Here is a 16,568-nt window from a genome sequence, read left to right as displayed (position 1 = left end):
CTTGTTCATTCATGATGGATGTTGTTTTCAAGAGTGAGGTTAAACATCCAACAAATATGTGTATGTGTTCAATTCAATTCCATCTTGAATTTCCAATTTCATTTGGCCTTCAAGATTTCCCAAACTTCCACGTTGACATATTTTTTTTATGCATTTTACTAATAGCTTTGACCATCAAGAAAGAGGAATTGCATGTCGAGAGTTCATAGGGATCAATCATTTTTCTATGCCTCATTTTCAAAGTAGAAAGCTTTGCACATTTTGACAAAACTCATTATGAGAGTTCAATGTCATCTCTTGACCTTGGTCTGAAACTAATCATCTTCCTAACATTTCTTTTGCACTTTCTTGACATAGATAAAACATTTTCTCTGCCTCCCTTTTTGAATGTAGAAAGCTTTGCACATTTTGACTAAACCCACCACATGATTTCAATGGTCTCCTCTTGACCTTTGTCCTACATGTTGTCATGCTCATGGCATTTTTCTTGGTACATGCTAATAGAATGTAATATTCACGTTTCACGTTCTTCTGCTCAAACATTCGTTTTCATACGTTTGCAAATGAATATGTATGTTATGAAAAATACTTATGTTTTTTTCTTGACATTTTTTTTTTCCTCACTTTTTTACCTTGTAGTAAATAATGAATACAAAAGTATGGTATTTACCATACTTCGACGGTGGTTACCATACATGAACGATCGAAACATACTCAAATGTGAATGTAAGTATGGCACGTATGGTTCATACTATGCATGCTATTATCAGCTCTCACACATGCTTTCACAATGTGTTTTACAAATTCATTATTAAGCATTGAATACAGTATGCCGTGTAAATATTCATGTGTTCTCTTACCTAAAATTCTTGAAGATGTTTGAATGTGTGAAGACCCAATTATCCCTAACACATGTTTTAATTTCTCCGTTGCATTTGCAACTATTTTTCAATATCTATACATCCCATTGAAATACATGTACATGCCATTTTTTTAAGCATTAGACAAAGTGCGCACTACATTGTGTGAAAGTTCAATGATAGTGAATGACAGTTCAAATTTATGGGAGCCAGAGATGAACAATAAAGATTTGACTATGAAGCATGGATTCTTGGGAAGCAACGAAGTAATTGACGACAATGGTATCTCCATCATGCCTTCCACATGTAAAGTTAATGTGGGACTCCAACGAGAGATGTCATTCACAATGATTATGTCCATGTTATTGCATGTTTGAAGGAATACATATTTGTAAGCATTTACCTTCATTGTCCATAATGAATTAATCATGTGCACATTACATACACCATGGCATGTAAGCATAATGCCATCATCATCAATCATGCATTTCATGATCATAACATTTCCTTTGCAATGGAAGAAGGTATGACCTCTTCAAGCTCAACATAGGAGTGGACCTCGTCCATAGACTGTGCAACAACTTGGTGCTCATGGATTGTTTAATGTTGTCTGTGCATTCTTGATATGCTTTGTAACATCACTCTTTGTTGTTTGCAAGTGTAATTTTTATAATTATAGAAATTGCCAATTGAGGAAGAAACTACTCACATTTTGCTTAGTTTCATAAAGCCCTCCAAACTCAAATGGCGAGAGATTTTGATCTTGTGGTCTTGATTTGCACACTCAAGGCATTACACCAAATAAGTATATTCTAGACAATAGAGAGGGAGATTGCATCTCGAGGTCCTTCTTTTGTGTGCCTTGGATGACGATATTTATGTGTTTCTTCTCCCTTTTTCTTTGTTCACTAGCCCACGTTTTTTATGGGTTCATTTTCCCACATCATCACGTACATGGTCATATGTAGAGGCACCAATGTGGTGCTCAAACTCATCCATCCCAATGTGACAATCTCACAATGATCGATCACTCAGATTAGGGGTGGCAATGAGTGACAAGAAAATATGAATGAGGAAAAGTTGAGTATAATTTCACGAAACCCGTTATGGGAAGTGGAACCCACTAAGTGAGACATTCATAGAGAGAGAATTTGATAACTAACATACTTAATACCATGTGCATGGTGGCCAACTGCCAAGATTGATAATTAACATACAAATAATAATTAAACACATAAAAAACATGACTGAAGACTACATTGCGTTGTTAATTACAATTTGGCGATTTTGTATTGTGTTGATGTGTAAAACTTGATTGGAACACAAGTATATGTTATGTATGAAGTGCACGGATTGAATGCATGCATTGAAGTGCCTCATGAAACAAGGAGTGCAACAACAGAAGCACTCCTACACCCAATAGGGACCATATATACATGGATAAGTGGTCGAAGTTTTGTGTGTATGTGACTCAAAGAAGTTCATGTGAGGTTGGCGCATGTGATAATTGATGGTAGGAGATTATTGTCAAATGGCCAAAAATGCTTCACATCATATTGTGGGACACTCATCAATTCTCAACCTCTGAATTAGGGCAATGTGCGTGCATGTAGTTTATTTATTCCAGTTTATCATGTTCCAAGGTCGTCCCTTAGTTTGCCATATGTAGGTTATCCTCAATAGTCTAATTACAAAAGTCTCTTGGCTAGAGTTGAGGGGATGGTAGTCGGGTCACTGTCGACCTCGCATATCACATCAATGCAACAGAACCTAAAATTGTGGTATTCACACAATTTTACTACCTTTCTGACTCCTTTGCAATCTTTGTCCGGGAACCCCCTTGGCTATTGTGGCATTGGGTTCCAATGCACTAACCCACCCTCTCACTCTTCTACCAACGGATTGGAACGCCTTCCAAAAGAACAGATGAGTTGTAAAAATCCAAAAGGATAACTAAGAACACAACAAATAAGGGCATGAAGAATCAATAGTTGATTTACCTGCTACGTGCTATTCGAGCACAAACATCAAGGAAGGGACACAACAAATTGTTGGGCTATTGGGTGGGCAATCCTACCCTCGACCCCCTTGTTTCGTTAATGAAGATAGGTGCATAGACCACACAAAGATGACAAACATGCAAGGCGAGTAAAAAAAACGCGATAGGATGGGCCGCCTGAGGATCGCATCGAATGAAAAATGAGACGCAAGGAGGGAAGAGAAATCGAATTGATGGCCCGATGAAGCGAAAAAAGAAAACGCGTGGGATTCGATATGTATATGCGGAGCGGGTCGCTGCGGGTGTGCAGGGAAGCGAATACGTGCCCAATACAGAAAACAACACACACAAGACACACACATACATACACACACACACACACACACAAAAGAGACATAAGAGGAAGACACAAGACACACACACAACACACACACACACTGAAGACACAGGAAAATGGAATGAAATGGCTTTTTTTCTTCACAAATGAATTTCTTCCTATTTCTTTCTACTTCCTTTTTTTTGTTAATTTGATTTTTTTAAAAGAAAGAAGAGAAAGAGAGCAAAAAGAACAAGAACAAGAAAAAGAAAAAAGAAAAGACGAAGAAGAAAAGAAGAAGAAGAAGAAAAAGAAAAAGAAAAAGAAAAAGAAAAAGAAAAAGAAAAAGAAAAAGAAAAAGAAAAAGAAAAAGAAAAAGAGAGACAATAAAAACAGACAAAGGGACAAACAGATAAATAAAATAAATAATTAAATAGATAAATAGTAAATAAATAAAAAACAAAACAGCAAAAAAAAGAAGAGAAGTCGATAAACAAAAAATGGAAATAAGTAGTTAAGTAGATAAATAAATAAATAAATAAACAAATAAACAAATAAACAAACAAATAAATAAATAAATAAACAAATAAATAAACAAATAAACAAACAAACAAATAAACAAACAAATAAATAAATAAATAAAACAAATAAATAAACAAATAAATAAATAAATAAACAAATAAATAAATAAACAAATAAATAAATAAACAAATAAATAAACAAATAAACAAATAAACAAATAAACAAATAAACAAATAAACAAATAAACAAATAAACAAATAAACAAATAAATAAACAAACAAATAAATAAATAGATAAACAAACAAACAAATAAACAAATAAACAAACAAACAAATAAACAAACAAACAAATAAATAAATAGATAAACAAACAAACAAACAAATAAACAAACAAATAAACAAACAAATAAAAATAAAAATAAAAAAATAAAAAAATAAAAAAATAAAAAAATAAAAAAAAATAAAAAAATAAAAAATAAAAAAATAAAAAAAGTTAATTACCCTCTTCTCCTCCTTCCTTCATTCGTTCTTTCTTCTTCTTCTTCGCCTCACTCTCAAACACACACACACAGTCTCTCTCTCTCTCTCTCTCTCTCTCTTTCTCTCTCTGTTTGTCTGCCATCGCCATCGCCATCGCCAAAGCTCTGTCTCTCTCTGTCTCTCTGTCTCTCTCTCTCTCCATCCTTGCCTTGCATAGGCGTTACGAATACTCGACATAACCTCCGCTCTGTCTTTTCCCTAACCCTAACCCTAACCCTAAGTCTCCACCTCCCCTCCCCTCCTTTCTTTGTCATATTCAGAATTCATCGTCTTCAAAACCATTTTCCCCTTCTTCTTCCTTCGTCTTCTTTCCCGTCCTTCTACATTCTCTCTCTTCTTCTCTAACTTATCTGTGTCTGTCTGTCTGTCTCTCCGATCGCCATGGATGGCGAATCTCGCATCATCATCATCCCCTCCTCCTCCTCCTCCTCCTCCTCCTCCCTCGACTCCCTTTTCGAATCAGCAAACGCCATAGCCCTCATCTCTGACTTCCGGCTCAGCCACAGGCGAGAGTGTCTGAATCTGGTTCGCCGTGTCAAGCTCATGCTCCCATTCTTCGAAGAAGTCAAAGAATCGCATCAGTCTTCTTCTCCTTTACCAGAGGCTTTCGATCTGCTTAACAATTCGTTTCAGTCTGCCAAGAAGCTTCTCAGGCTGTGTCGCGATGGAAGCAAGATTTACCTGGTAAGGATTCTCAAGTCATATTTTCTACATTCTTCTGTCCAAAATACTCGTCTTGTTTCTCCTTTCTCTACCCGTTTTATAAGAATCAAGCTTTCCTTAGTTTCCATATTTACAGAATCAATTTTCTTTGTGTATCCTCATGTTTTCTTTCTTTCTCATTGAAAGATTTATCGTTCCTTTCTTTCGTGTAAAAAATCCCATTTTGTTCTGTAACCATCTCTCGCTCCATCTCAAATAGCGCAGATATGACTTGAGTTCAAACCTTAACCCTTGAGAGAGACCTCCCTGCCCTCACATTTCTGGACATACGCGACCTGTATTCAAGTCTTAATCTTTGAGAGAGACACCCTGAACTCTCATTTGAACTCTAGATCCTCTAGATACCTTCCCTTCTTACAATATCTAAACAGAAACCCTACATATGGTGCATCTCTCAGGGAGATACCATGGAAATGCTCGCATATTTCAGGTTTTATATTGAAATAAGAGATTGTGCTTATGTCGAAGGGATTCTGTCATTGGCTTATAGTCTGTACTGTCTCCAAGATATGATCATTAACTCTGTTATAAGCCATAGCTGCAAACATATTTCTGAATTGTGATGCCAAGAAATGCCATCCTACAGCATACTCTCATACATGATAGGTAAATTTTGTACAATCACATCAGTGATGAAATACCATTGAGCTACCGATCTCAGAAGACCCTAAGCTTGAGATATGCCATGTTGGCATCATCATATCCCATTGTTTGAATATTAAAGCTTAGGATGTTACAGATCGCAAGGAATTAGAAACAAGGACATAGTTGCAAATCTCAGAGGGACTGTTCGTCAGTTATTAATCATCACAGCCTGCCCTCTAGGATCAATATCGCCAGGTCTGCCATGGAAGCACCATGCCCTCAATAAGTTAACTGAAACCCCAAGCATCTTGGCACATGTATATCAGCTCATTATTGTTTCATATGCTAGGTCATGGTACACATGTTGATGAAGACTAATTCCTGAGATATATTCACTGTGTCCTTTCAATATTTTCCGACCACTAACCTCGAGTTTTTTTTACCATTCTCATGGATTTGAAGGGATATATGCACTGTGGTTACTTGTAATGTTTCGGAATTTGGCCTGAGATGCATCATGCTCTTGAAATCAATGCAATAATCCTGAGAAATATGCACAAGGATTGCAGTTTATAAAACAGTGCTACAGAGAGTTGCACCATTCTCCGTACCGTGTGGTAGCAGTGAACCAGGATTTTTGCAAACATTTGAAGATAAAGCCCCAGATATGCTCCATATTTGAACAACACTACTAATATATACACCATGGTCACCTGTTTTGAAGTGTAAAATTTAGACATATGTATGTCATTATAGGGTGTTGATGACCTCCCTATGAAAACACCCTAGGGTGATAGGAAATAAAAATTCTACTGACAAAAGCATGTTTAGCATATTTTTTAGTTTGATGTTGGATGCCTAATGGTTGATGGCCATGTTGCTCTTCTGGAAACTGAGCGCTGGTCTCCCTTTGACCCAGTCTTCAGAGTCTAAACACAGACATGCTTACATTACTTCAACATATTCAGCGCTCTCAGATTAACCGCACTTCAACATTACTTCAACATTACTTCATTACTTCAACAGCACTCTCAGATTAACCGTTCTAATTTTCCCCAAATTAATATAGTAATTATTAGAACCAGAAGAACACCTTTCTTGCTTCAAGAAAAATATGGACTGCTCTTAAAACACTTTCCATGACTTAATTCTACTCCTTGTGACACCTTTTGTTATGATTAGGTACTGGAGAATGAAGCTATTGTGAGCAAATTCCATGCTGTTGCTGAAGATATGGACAAAGCCTTCAATATTATGCCTTGGGATGTTCTGACAGTCTCTGACGAAGTTAGAGAGCAGGTAACTTGATTTCATTCTAAAGATCCATAAAAGATCTGACAGCCATGCGTGGCTCTAAAGAAATGTCTCACGTTATTTCGTTTGTTTGTAGATTGAACTTGTGCATACTCAAATCAAACGAGCGAAAGCAAGGGCAGATAGTCAAGATGTAGAACTCCTAATGGATGTGATGCTAGTGCTGTCTAAAAGGGATGAGAAGATTTCTGATGCAGCTGCATTGCAAAGGGTTGCTGAAAAACTTCAGCTAAAAACACTTCCTGAGCTTAAAGCTGAAGCTCGAGCATTACAACGTATGATCAAAGAGAGAGGTTCCGAAGTGGATGACAACCTAGAGCAAATGTCTGTCTTACTAAAAAAGTTGAGAATGCTTGTTGAACTGCCAAATACAGAAGCAGAAGCTCTGGATCTGGAGGCACTTGCTTTAGCTTGCCCTGAAAAACCTGGTTCACCTGTTGTGCCAAACGATTTCCGATGTCCTATCACTCTAGAACTGATGAAAGATCCAGTCATTGTTGCTACTGGACAGGTTTGTCATCCGGGTCTTTTATCTTGCATTGTTTGATCTTGCGTCTCCATTTCTGACAATCCATATTTTCCCGCAGACATATGAGAAGGCAAGCATTCAAAGATGGTTGGAAGGCCATAAGACTTGTCCGAAGACGAGACAAGTCCTTGCACATACAGCCTTAACACCAAACTACGTGCTTCGTAGTCTCATTGCACAATGGTGTGAAGCAAATGGGATTGAAGTTCCCAAAAGGTCTTGTTTTAGCGGGTCTGGGAACCATAATCGGGCTGAGGTATCTTCAAAAGAAAGGAATGCTATATATGTCTTAATTCAACATCTGTGTAGTGGACAGATAGATTTGCAGAGGGCAGCAGCAGGAGAATTAAGATCGCTTGCTAAACAGAATAATGAGAATAGAGTGTGTATTGCTGAAGCTGGTGCTATCCCACATCTAGTGATTCTCCTTTCTACCGAAGATTCCCGAACACAAGAGCATGCAGTCACAGCTCTTCTGAATTTATCCATTCATGAAGCTAACAAAGGGGCTATTGTGCAAAGTGGTGCCATTGTTCCAATTGTTGAGGTTTTGAGACATGGAAGTATGGAAGCAAGGGAAAATGCGGCTGCAACTCTCTTTAGTCTCTCTGTGGTAGACGAAAACAAGGTAACCATAGGGGCCGTCTCTGGTGCTATACCTGCTCTAGTGGACTTGCTTCGAGATGGAAATCCAAGAGGAAGAAAAGATGCTGCCACTGCGTTGTTTAATTTATCTATTTACCAAGGGAACAAACCAAGAGCTATAAGAGCCGGGGTTGTTGAACCATTAATGGCATTGTTAGTGGATTCTAATGCAGGAATGGTGGATGAAGCATTAGCTATCCTTGCAATCCTAGCAACCCATCAGGAAGGCAGAGTAGCCATTGGGAATGCTCGTGCGGTACCAGCGTTGGTGGATTTAATAAAGAGTAGTTCACCTCGGAATAAAGAGAATGCGGCAGCAGTTCTTCTAGCATTGAGCCATACCAATCCAACCCATTTGATAACAGCATTAGAACTTGGTGTAGAGGAACCCATCATGGAGCTTTCTCACTCTGGTACAGCAAGAGCTCGTCGAAAGGCAACTAGCCTTCTTGAGCAGTTCAACAAGCAAGAAGCAAATACTAGTGCGCAATAAGATAGACACAATATTATTGTCTTTTCTTGTGGAGAGATCTGAGCTCATTCGTTACCAGGAGCTCTCTCTAGAAGGCAACAAATTACCTTCTTCAGAAAGCTGAAGCAATGTGGCGGGTATTTCATTAAGAGTCTATAGTCACATTCTTATAATATTTATGTAGTGTTATGATCTTGCATTCAAAGAATGCTTCAAAAGGAACCAATTGATGGAAGCACATGATTTGTATAGTAACACATTTTAACATTATTTGCTACTCATGTCAAGATGCATGGTAGCAGTCTGAGGCTCGAGGCCAACTAAGGTCTGAGCAAATGGCATTTTTTAAATGCATAAATAGGGTGTGTGGTGGGTGTTATGCTTTATTGAGAAAGGATTTATTTTGCTACTTTGGACTTGACTCTCTCTTTCTTGTTTGGAGATAAAGATGGTTTTTTTATTTTCAAGTATAACTGGAGATTTTTAAATCTGATGAATCTGGTCAATAGTGAGGACAAAGGCAAACATAGTGGGCAATAGCAATGGCAATAGCTATAGCTAGAAGGGGTTTACTGACAAAATCTGTGAGTTGTTCGAAGAGTAGTGGAATCCAGGTTGTAAGAAGCACCAAAAAGACAATGTCTGACTCATGAAGGATTGATTTAGAGTTGTGTGACAGTGTCGAATCCATATGCAAGTGGGCGCTAGAGAAGTGAATATAAGGCAAGTGGATATGACTTGTAATAAATCAACTATGCAAGTTGCTCGCAGCCAGTGTTGGTGACATCTTTCTGTTTAGTGATTGACCTAGCTTCCTTTTGATGGATGAGGTTATAGGCAATTATGATGAAGTATAGCAAATTCATGGAAATTTAATAGAAGATTGATGGGCCCATCCATCTAGTCATCGTTTATAATAGATGTCAACGCCCTTGCAAATATTGATCTTAATAAAGTGCGTGTCATAGTGGCAAATCTTTATGACATCCTCGGTAGGTACTCGTTATACACATGTCATTTATATTGAGTAGTTTATGGTCTGAATTATTTTCAGTAGCCACTTGTCATATGGAGTAGTTAGTTATTTGAATCCTATGGTGTACATAGGTCATGATTTGCCATGGGGGAAAGTCGTTGTTTTTACTCGTTTTCAAGCTGATTTCCAATGGGCTCTTTTCCGTAGTAATGAATGCTTGGCATATAAATATCCATATATCTGTCTTTCTTTCTTTTTTTACTAGCATTTAGTACTCTATTGCAATAACTCTATTCTATTTTATGCAAGTTTTTTCTGAGCTTTATTGTAGGTTTTTGCCATAGTAATAAGAAGAGGAATATGATGACTCAAATGAGTGTCATGCTCTCTCCTCCCTCTTTTCCTAATGGACTTTTGGTTTGTTCTTCCTGCTATCTTTTGCGTGTTGGATGTACCCTACGAAAGCGCCAAACATGAAGCCGTAGGAATGTAGACTTAAGAGGGGACATATTGCAATTATGCTTGTCCCCGGACCCCCATCCCAATCCGAATAGAATGAATCATACTACTTCTTTGTTCGTATTTTCCAATCGAATTGTTAGACTTAAGAGGGGACATATTGCAATTATGCTTGTCCCTGGACCCCCATTCCAATCGAATAGAATGAATCATACTACTTCTTTGTTCGTATTTTCCAATCGAATTGTTAACTAATTACACACAACATTTCGTACCATTCAATTGCCTCTTTGTCGATGCCCAAGTCCTCGATTTCTACTATCAAGAAAACATTCACTCTCAATAATCATCGTAACTTCTGTTGGGTTGCCGGATATATTCTTTAACTGTCCCGGGAAAATTAGAAATCCGCCTGGCATTTAATTTTTACCTGTCATCTTGATTTGAAGAACAGAAAATGTATAGGGTTTAGGGTTTGGGTTCTGTGTGCAGGAAGTATATAGGGTTGGGTTTGGGTTTAGGATCTGGCGGTTTCAGGTTTCCAGTTTGGGGTTCTCTGTTTTAAATGGATTTAGGGTTGAGGTTCTGTGTTTCAGAAAGGCTTTGGTGTTTAAGGATCATAATTTTGATTTTTTAGTTTCATCGTTCCACAAAGTTGTTGCCATTTAGGGTTTAGGTTCGACGATTCCGAAAGAGTTTAAAGGTCTAGGGTTATTGTTTTTGTGTTTGAGAAATTGTTTACAGGTTATTAGCATTACTCCAAGTAGAATAGTGACGATAACCCCATTAGAACATGAACACAGAGAATGATAGGATTGGCAAGCAAAACATTTTCCATGCCACATACTCATACAGGCTGCAGTGCTATTTTGGCGTCACTTAAGTTCTGTGCCAGGAAGAGTTTAGAGATTAGACATTGCACCAAGAAGAATTGTGATGGATAAAGACTACATTAGACATGAACAAAGACAAGGATTGGAATGGCAAGCAAAACATTAGCCATGGCAAACACGAACACAGACTACAGTGCTGTTGTGGCGTCACTCAAGGCCTGTACCATCCATAAAGACCTTCCTAAAGGCACTATAATCCATGGAAATCTTCTCAAGTTGGGCCTTCTCAGAAGAAACCCAATCCTTGGGAGCACTTTAATAGCTATGTATGCTAGATGTGGTGCTCTTGATCAAGCAAAGAAAGTGCTTGAAGAGCTTCCTGTTCGGAATGTGAAAGCTTGGAATGCATTGATTTCTGCTTATACTCAACATGGCTACGGAAAAGATGCATTGAAATGCTTTGAAATGATGCAAGATGAAGGTATTTCTCCTGATGCATTCACATTTGGTAGCATTTTGAAAGCATGTAGCATGATTGGATCAATAAAGAAAGGTGAAGAGATTCATCGAGAAGTTCTTGACATGGGTCTTCTTCAGAAAGATGTTGTCCTCGGAACCATTTTGGTGGATATGTACGCTAGATGTGGTAAGCTTGAGAAAGCAGAGAAAGTCCTTGAAGACCTTATCATCCGAGATGTGATCTCGTGGAATACATTGATATCAAGATATGCCCAACAAGGGCAGGGTGAGAGTGCATTGAAATGCTTTGAGAAAATGCAGAAGGAGCATATTTCTCCAGATAATGTCACATTTATCAGCATCGTGAAAGCTTGCGGGACATTAGGAGAATTGGAGAAGGGAAAGCAAATCCATGATGAGATCATCCGAAATGGTTTTATGCTCGAGAAAGATGTCGTTCTCGGTACAGCTATTGTGGACATGTACGTGAAATGTGGCGCTCTTGCAAGAGCTCGGGAAGTCTTTGAAAAGCTTCTTGTTCGGAATGTCATATCATGGAATGCATTAATATGTGGTTATGCTCAACAAGGGCAATGTGAGGAAGCACTGAAGAGCTTTGAACAAATGAAAAGGGAGGGTCTCTCTCCGAATGCCATCACATTCACTTGCATCTTGAAGGCATGTGGAAGCACTCGTGCATTCGAGAAAGGAATGGTTATTCACGATGAGGTTGTGAGTAAAGGATTACTTGAGAAAGATATTGAGGTCGGAAATTCATTGGTGGATATGTATGCCAAATGTGGTGCTTCAGAGAAAGCACATAGAGTTCTTCTTGACCTTCCTAGTCAGAATATAGTGTCATGGAATGCATTGATCTCAGGTTACACTCAACAAGGGCAGGATGAGGAAGCACTCCATTGTTTTCAGCAAATCGTTAAGGCGGGCATCACTCCTAATGCTATAACTTTCACATGTATCTTGAAGGCATGTGGCTCTATGGGAGATATTCACAAGGGTGGAATAATTCACAATGAGATCATTAGAAAGGGATTGCTAGAGAAAGATGGAATCCTTGGCACCGCATTGGTGGATATGTACGCTAGATGTGGCATGATCTCAAAAGCGCAACAAGTTCATGATGAGCTTTGTGTTCGAGATGTAGTCTCCTGGTCTTCATTAATATCGGGGTATGCTGACCAAGGCCTAGGTGAGCAAGCACTAAACTGTTTCCAAGAGATGCAAGAAGAGGGATTCTCCCCTAATGCATTCTCTCTTGTTTGTGTGCTTAATGCATGCAGTCATTCAGGTCTAGTTGATGAAGGTGAGATGGTGTATGTTAATATGAGCATGAGCTATGGTGTTATGCAAAGCTTAGAACACCACACTTGTATGGTTGATCTTTATGGTCGATCGGGGCAGCTGGAGAAAGCAGTTGTAATTATCAAGAAACTACCATCATCGGATCATTATCCACCAATAATGGGTGCTTTGTTAGGTGCATGCCAGAAATGGTGGGATGTTAGGCTAGGGAAACTGGCTTTTGTTCAAGCAATCCAATTAGATACTAATAACACTGCAGCTTATGCTTGTATGGCCAATATCTACACTGGTTCTGGCTTCCATGAGGATACCGAAAATTCTTTAAGTTGCCAAATGATATAAGTGATGATTCTTTGATGTGGTTTGGATTTTGATTGCTGCACATGCAACCCTTATAAAAACAGCATTTATGAATCCTACACATTGTTTGGTTACTCCAATGGATGAAAACTCTCTACTTAGGTGCATGTCAAAATGATGAGATGTTAGGCTAGGGAAACTAGGCTTACATGAGGATACTGAAAATTATTTTAAGTGACCAAGTGATATAAGTGATTCTTTGATGTGGTTTGGATTTTCATTGCTGCACTTACAGCCCTTATAAAAACAGCAGTTATGGATTTTTACGTAATATTGTTACTCCAATTGATTAAAAGTCCCTACTTGGGAACAATTTGAAAGAGTTGGGAGCAAATTTACTAGAGACTATGTCAAGTTGAATTCAATTAGCAGATAAATCTGTGTTAAAAACTGCAAGAATTTATTCTCAGATTGAAGTAGCAATGGTACCAACTGATTGTGCCACAGCCCTAAATGTGTGGATACACTTAATCCAACAAAAAGATTTCCATTTACCAGTAGGCAAAAGCATCCAAAAACAAAGCTCTTGTTTTGATAGCACATTAAGCTAGAATCAATGGCCTGAATACTTGATGAAAGGTGCACAAATCTCTTCCATCACAGTGGTTCTTGGCTTCCTGGTTTGCATGTGGTAATGGTTGATATTGAAAATTATTGCATTTGGTCAAAAAGCCACTCGAGGACAGAAGAACTTGGGCAGTTCCAAGTTTTCACCAATAGATGGAGGCACGCAACACTTCTCAAGAATTGATATTTTATCAACAATTTCTTACCTCTAAAGGAGAATATTCTGAATAAACTCGCCTAAAAATATTGTGAATATGCTTACCTAAAAAAACTATACCTTCCGTGTATTATTGGGATCACACACACATATGCAAGTTTCATCCCATGTAACACTGTTTGAACATACGCAATATGTCTCAGAATCTTAATGTCATACATACGGATCTCTGATCCTACATCCTACACCCATCTCTTCTTCCATGCAAAAAAATAAATAGTATAAAATTACAAACTTGCTATTCCATCTTATTTATGAATAATCAAAAACTCATCAATACTTTGTTGCAAATTACAAACAGAACATAGCTGTTTTTAACATTAAGAAACAAAAACTATGCATTTATCTAACCACAACACCAAAGACATGAAAGGCTCACAGAGCTAGAGCAACTGATCATGATCATAAAGTTTTTCAAGGATGTGTAATAGCCGTTGAAATTAAGTTCACTAATCATATAGTGTTTTTCAATTAAGATCAGTAATCATATAGTGTTTTCAAATATGTTGAATAGCCATCGAAATTCAGAACACTAATCATACAGTCTTTCAAAGGTGAACAACCTTTTTTTATTCAATTGGAATAAATCCCTACTCCGATTATTTGAAGTTTAGGAAAATCGTTAAATGACCAGGAGATAATAGTTGCCAATTTTGAATCATAAATATTTTCTGAATGGATCATGTTATCACTTGGCAGAGCTGAAGTCCTTGTTAAGTCCAGCAAAGATCTGAGGAGGACGTCCTGTTACATACTTTCTCAAGGAGTGTTGATGATAAAGCTCTCCTTCCTTAAAGTTCTCCAAGTAACCAGCACCGCGGTCTGTCTTATTAATCCTAGGTGAAACAACAGATCAGACTTTTTAGAAGTTTGTAAAAGCTTAATTCTTGTATATAAATATGTATACCATTTGAACACTTTGTAGAGATTAATCCTAGATACACATAATGATAAGACTATTGCAGTCCTAGATAAACATAACAATAAGGTTTAAACACTGCAATGAGAATTTAATCCTATGTAAACATAATGATAAGACTACTGCAGTCCTAGCTAAACATAACAATAAGGTTTAAACACTGCAATGAGAATTTAATCCTGTGTAAACATAATGATAAGAATTCAACGTTACAAGGTAAGAGTTTACTTCTCGTTGCAGTTTGAAAGTCTAATCCTTGTTAAGGATAAGGATTAAAGAATAAACACTTTATACAGCACTTCAGAAACATAAATGCATATCTTATTAAACTTTGGCAGATGTGATCACCTCTTAATGTATTTGAAACACTATGTATAGGGATTCTAGAATCCTCAAAGACGCCTAAATGCATACAATGTTATACGTTCATACAGATACAATCATCTCTTGGCATATTAAAGAGAAGTTAGAGCTTGATCATCACGAAGATGGGATTTATACAATTTGTGGAGTCATAAAGAGACACTATACAAGTATTACTTGAACCTTTAGATTGAAAAAATCATCTCTGTATGTTTTTTCTGAATCACTACAGACGCATACCTGACATCAGGATTAGCCATGAGATTCCGAGCCATTGCAAATCCACACAAGCCAATCGCTGCACCTATGGCTACAAAGAGAGGATATGCCTACAAAACAATAAGAGGTGAATAGTAGGTATGTTTACACAGAATACTAGATGTGCCTGGCCCAGGCAACTAATTATCATTGTTTTGATCTCTAGTAAGAAACTCCTTATTGGTTAACTAGCTAACTGCTAGCTTTTTCTATCATTCGGTTCGTGAGATAAATACGACGTAGAGAGTTTCAAAGGACATACTTTATAAGAGATATGTCCATCCATGCAGATAAGAGGACATCACGAAACATTGAGACAAACGAACCGTGATCTTTACTAAACATGGTAACATATAGCACAATCAGCAAAATAGCTGTATCTTTATACAAATCAGCCAGACAGGTAAACTTTCCTATTTTTTTTGCTATTGTATTTCATTACAAAACAAATTTACTATGCTTCTTCTGTTGTGTTTGCCCTGGTAAAACAAAACTCCCAAGATCGACAGGAGAACGGAGCTTAAACAAGAAAAGAAGGATGTTACTCCTCCACATGAGAAGCAAAGAGAAGATCGGAAAGAGAAGGAAGAGAAAAACCGGAGCAGAAACGGGAACGGGAACAGGCACAAGATAGGGAGAAATGAGGAGGCAGAACTCGGAAACGGAAACCCTAGCTAAACAAGCAAGAAGGAAGCAGAAACCGTAGGAGAAAAGAGCACATACCTCGGGTCGGATCCATCTGCTGCCGGAGGGAGACATGGTGGCACGGAGAGGTAGGGGCTGTGGTTGTGGCGCGTATCAGGCTCCCCGAGAGAGAAGGGAAGGAGATTCGTCGAGGGAGGAGAGGAACACAGAGAGAGAGGTAGGAAGTTTCTCCTGTTTTTGTTGGCTCTCTCTGTGTGTCTCAAGAAATATGTATATATTAGTGCCGGAGGAGGAGGACATAATCGGGGACGGTCGGTTCGGTTCGGTTCGGTTCGGTTCCGCTCGGCATGGTTTGGTTTGGTGGGGGATGAGGGAGGTGATTGGTTGGTAGGCGGACAAAACACCAACCATCGACCCGAACCGGACTTGACACCGCAATTCACATCTCGGGCAGGAAAGCCGGCCACGCCGCACACTCCTTCATACCTTCTTTCTAGTTAAGGGTTCCTTGAACATACATATATGGCATTAACCCGAGTACGAAGATCCCAATGACATGTCCAAAAGCAGAGAGCTCCTTTTGTCAAGGTGTGTGTGTGTGTGTGTGTGTGTGTGTGCATGCATAATATATGGTGGTTTTGCTCATTGAAGGGTGGGGAAAACGTTTCCGTAAGATTGGGGTTCGCCT

The 16,568-nt window shown here is 38.3% G+C and overlaps 3 protein-coding genes across 3 annotated transcripts; 2 read left to right on the top strand and 1 right to left on the bottom strand.

Moving 5' to 3' along the window:
• The first annotated feature begins 4,590 nt into the window (after positions 1-4,590).
• Positions 4,591-8,913, top strand: LOC147855569 (U-box domain-containing protein 13-like). The gene is made up of 4 exons (XM_087330260.1): positions 4,591-4,920; positions 6,727-6,843; positions 6,935-7,369; positions 7,446-8,913. Exons 1-4 carry the CDS (start codon positions 4,618-4,620, stop codon positions 8,523-8,525), a joined length of 1,935 nt encoding a protein of 644 aa, XP_087186386.1. The 5' UTR covers positions 4,591-4,617; the 3' UTR covers positions 8,526-8,913.
• A 1,542-nt stretch (positions 8,914-10,455) lies between these two features.
• On the top strand, positions 10,456-13,112 carry LOC147855568 (pentatricopeptide repeat-containing protein At5g27110-like). Its single transcript, XM_087330801.1, has one exon. It carries the CDS (start codon positions 10,920-10,922, stop codon positions 12,891-12,893), a length of 1,974 nt encoding a protein of 657 aa, XP_087186927.1. The 5' UTR covers positions 10,456-10,919; the 3' UTR covers positions 12,894-13,112.
• A 1,002-nt stretch (positions 13,113-14,114) lies between these two features.
• Positions 14,115-16,090, bottom strand: LOC147855567 (uncharacterized). The gene is made up of 3 exons (XM_087330783.1): positions 15,959-16,090; positions 15,218-15,306; positions 14,115-14,531 (listed from the first exon to the last, which is right to left on the bottom strand). The coding sequence occupies exons 1-3, from the start codon at positions 15,992-15,994 to the stop codon at positions 14,384-14,386; spliced, it is 273 nt and encodes a 90-aa protein (XP_087186909.1). The 5' UTR covers positions 15,995-16,090; the 3' UTR covers positions 14,115-14,383.
• Positions 16,091-16,568: the final 478 nt, after the last annotated feature.

The sequence above is a fragment of the Azolla caroliniana genome, unplaced genomic scaffold (genome assembly GCF_043228905.1).
Source record: "Azolla caroliniana isolate FFs.n. ecotype wild unplaced genomic scaffold, voAzoCaro1.0.p SCAF_14, whole genome shotgun sequence".
In the NCBI taxonomy this organism is placed as follows: Eukaryota; Viridiplantae; Streptophyta; class Polypodiopsida; order Salviniales; family Salviniaceae; genus Azolla; species Azolla caroliniana.
This window is presented reverse-complemented; position numbering and strand designations above follow the sequence as displayed.

Excerpts from the sequence above, each read along its gene's own strand:
- LOC147855569 (XM_087330260.1), top strand. The coding sequence starts at position 4,618 with ATGGATGGCGAATCTCGCATCATCATCATCCCCTCCTCCTCCTCCTCC. Across the intron at positions 4,921-6,726 it reads ATGGAAGCAAGATTTACCTG|GTACTGGAGAATGAAGCTAT; the intron begins GTAAGGATTCTC and ends TGTTATGATTAG. Across the intron at positions 6,844-6,934 it reads CTGACGAAGTTAGAGAGCAG|ATTGAACTTGTGCATACTCA; the intron begins GTAACTTGATTT and ends GTTTGTTTGTAG.
- LOC147855568 (XM_087330801.1), top strand. The coding sequence starts at position 10,920 with ATGGCAAGCAAAACATTAGCCATGGCAAACACGAACACAGACTACAGT.
- LOC147855567 (XM_087330783.1), bottom strand. The coding sequence starts at position 15,994 with ATGTCTCCCTCCGGCAGCAGATGGATCCGACCCGAG. Across the intron at positions 15,307-15,958 it reads GCAGATGGATCCGACCCGAG|GCATATCCTCTCTTTGTAGC; the intron begins GTATGTGCTCTT and ends ATTGTTTTGTAG. Across the intron at positions 14,532-15,217 it reads ATGGCTAATCCTGATGTCAG|GATTAATAAGACAGACCGCG; the intron begins GTATGCGTCTGT and ends TGTTTCACCTAG.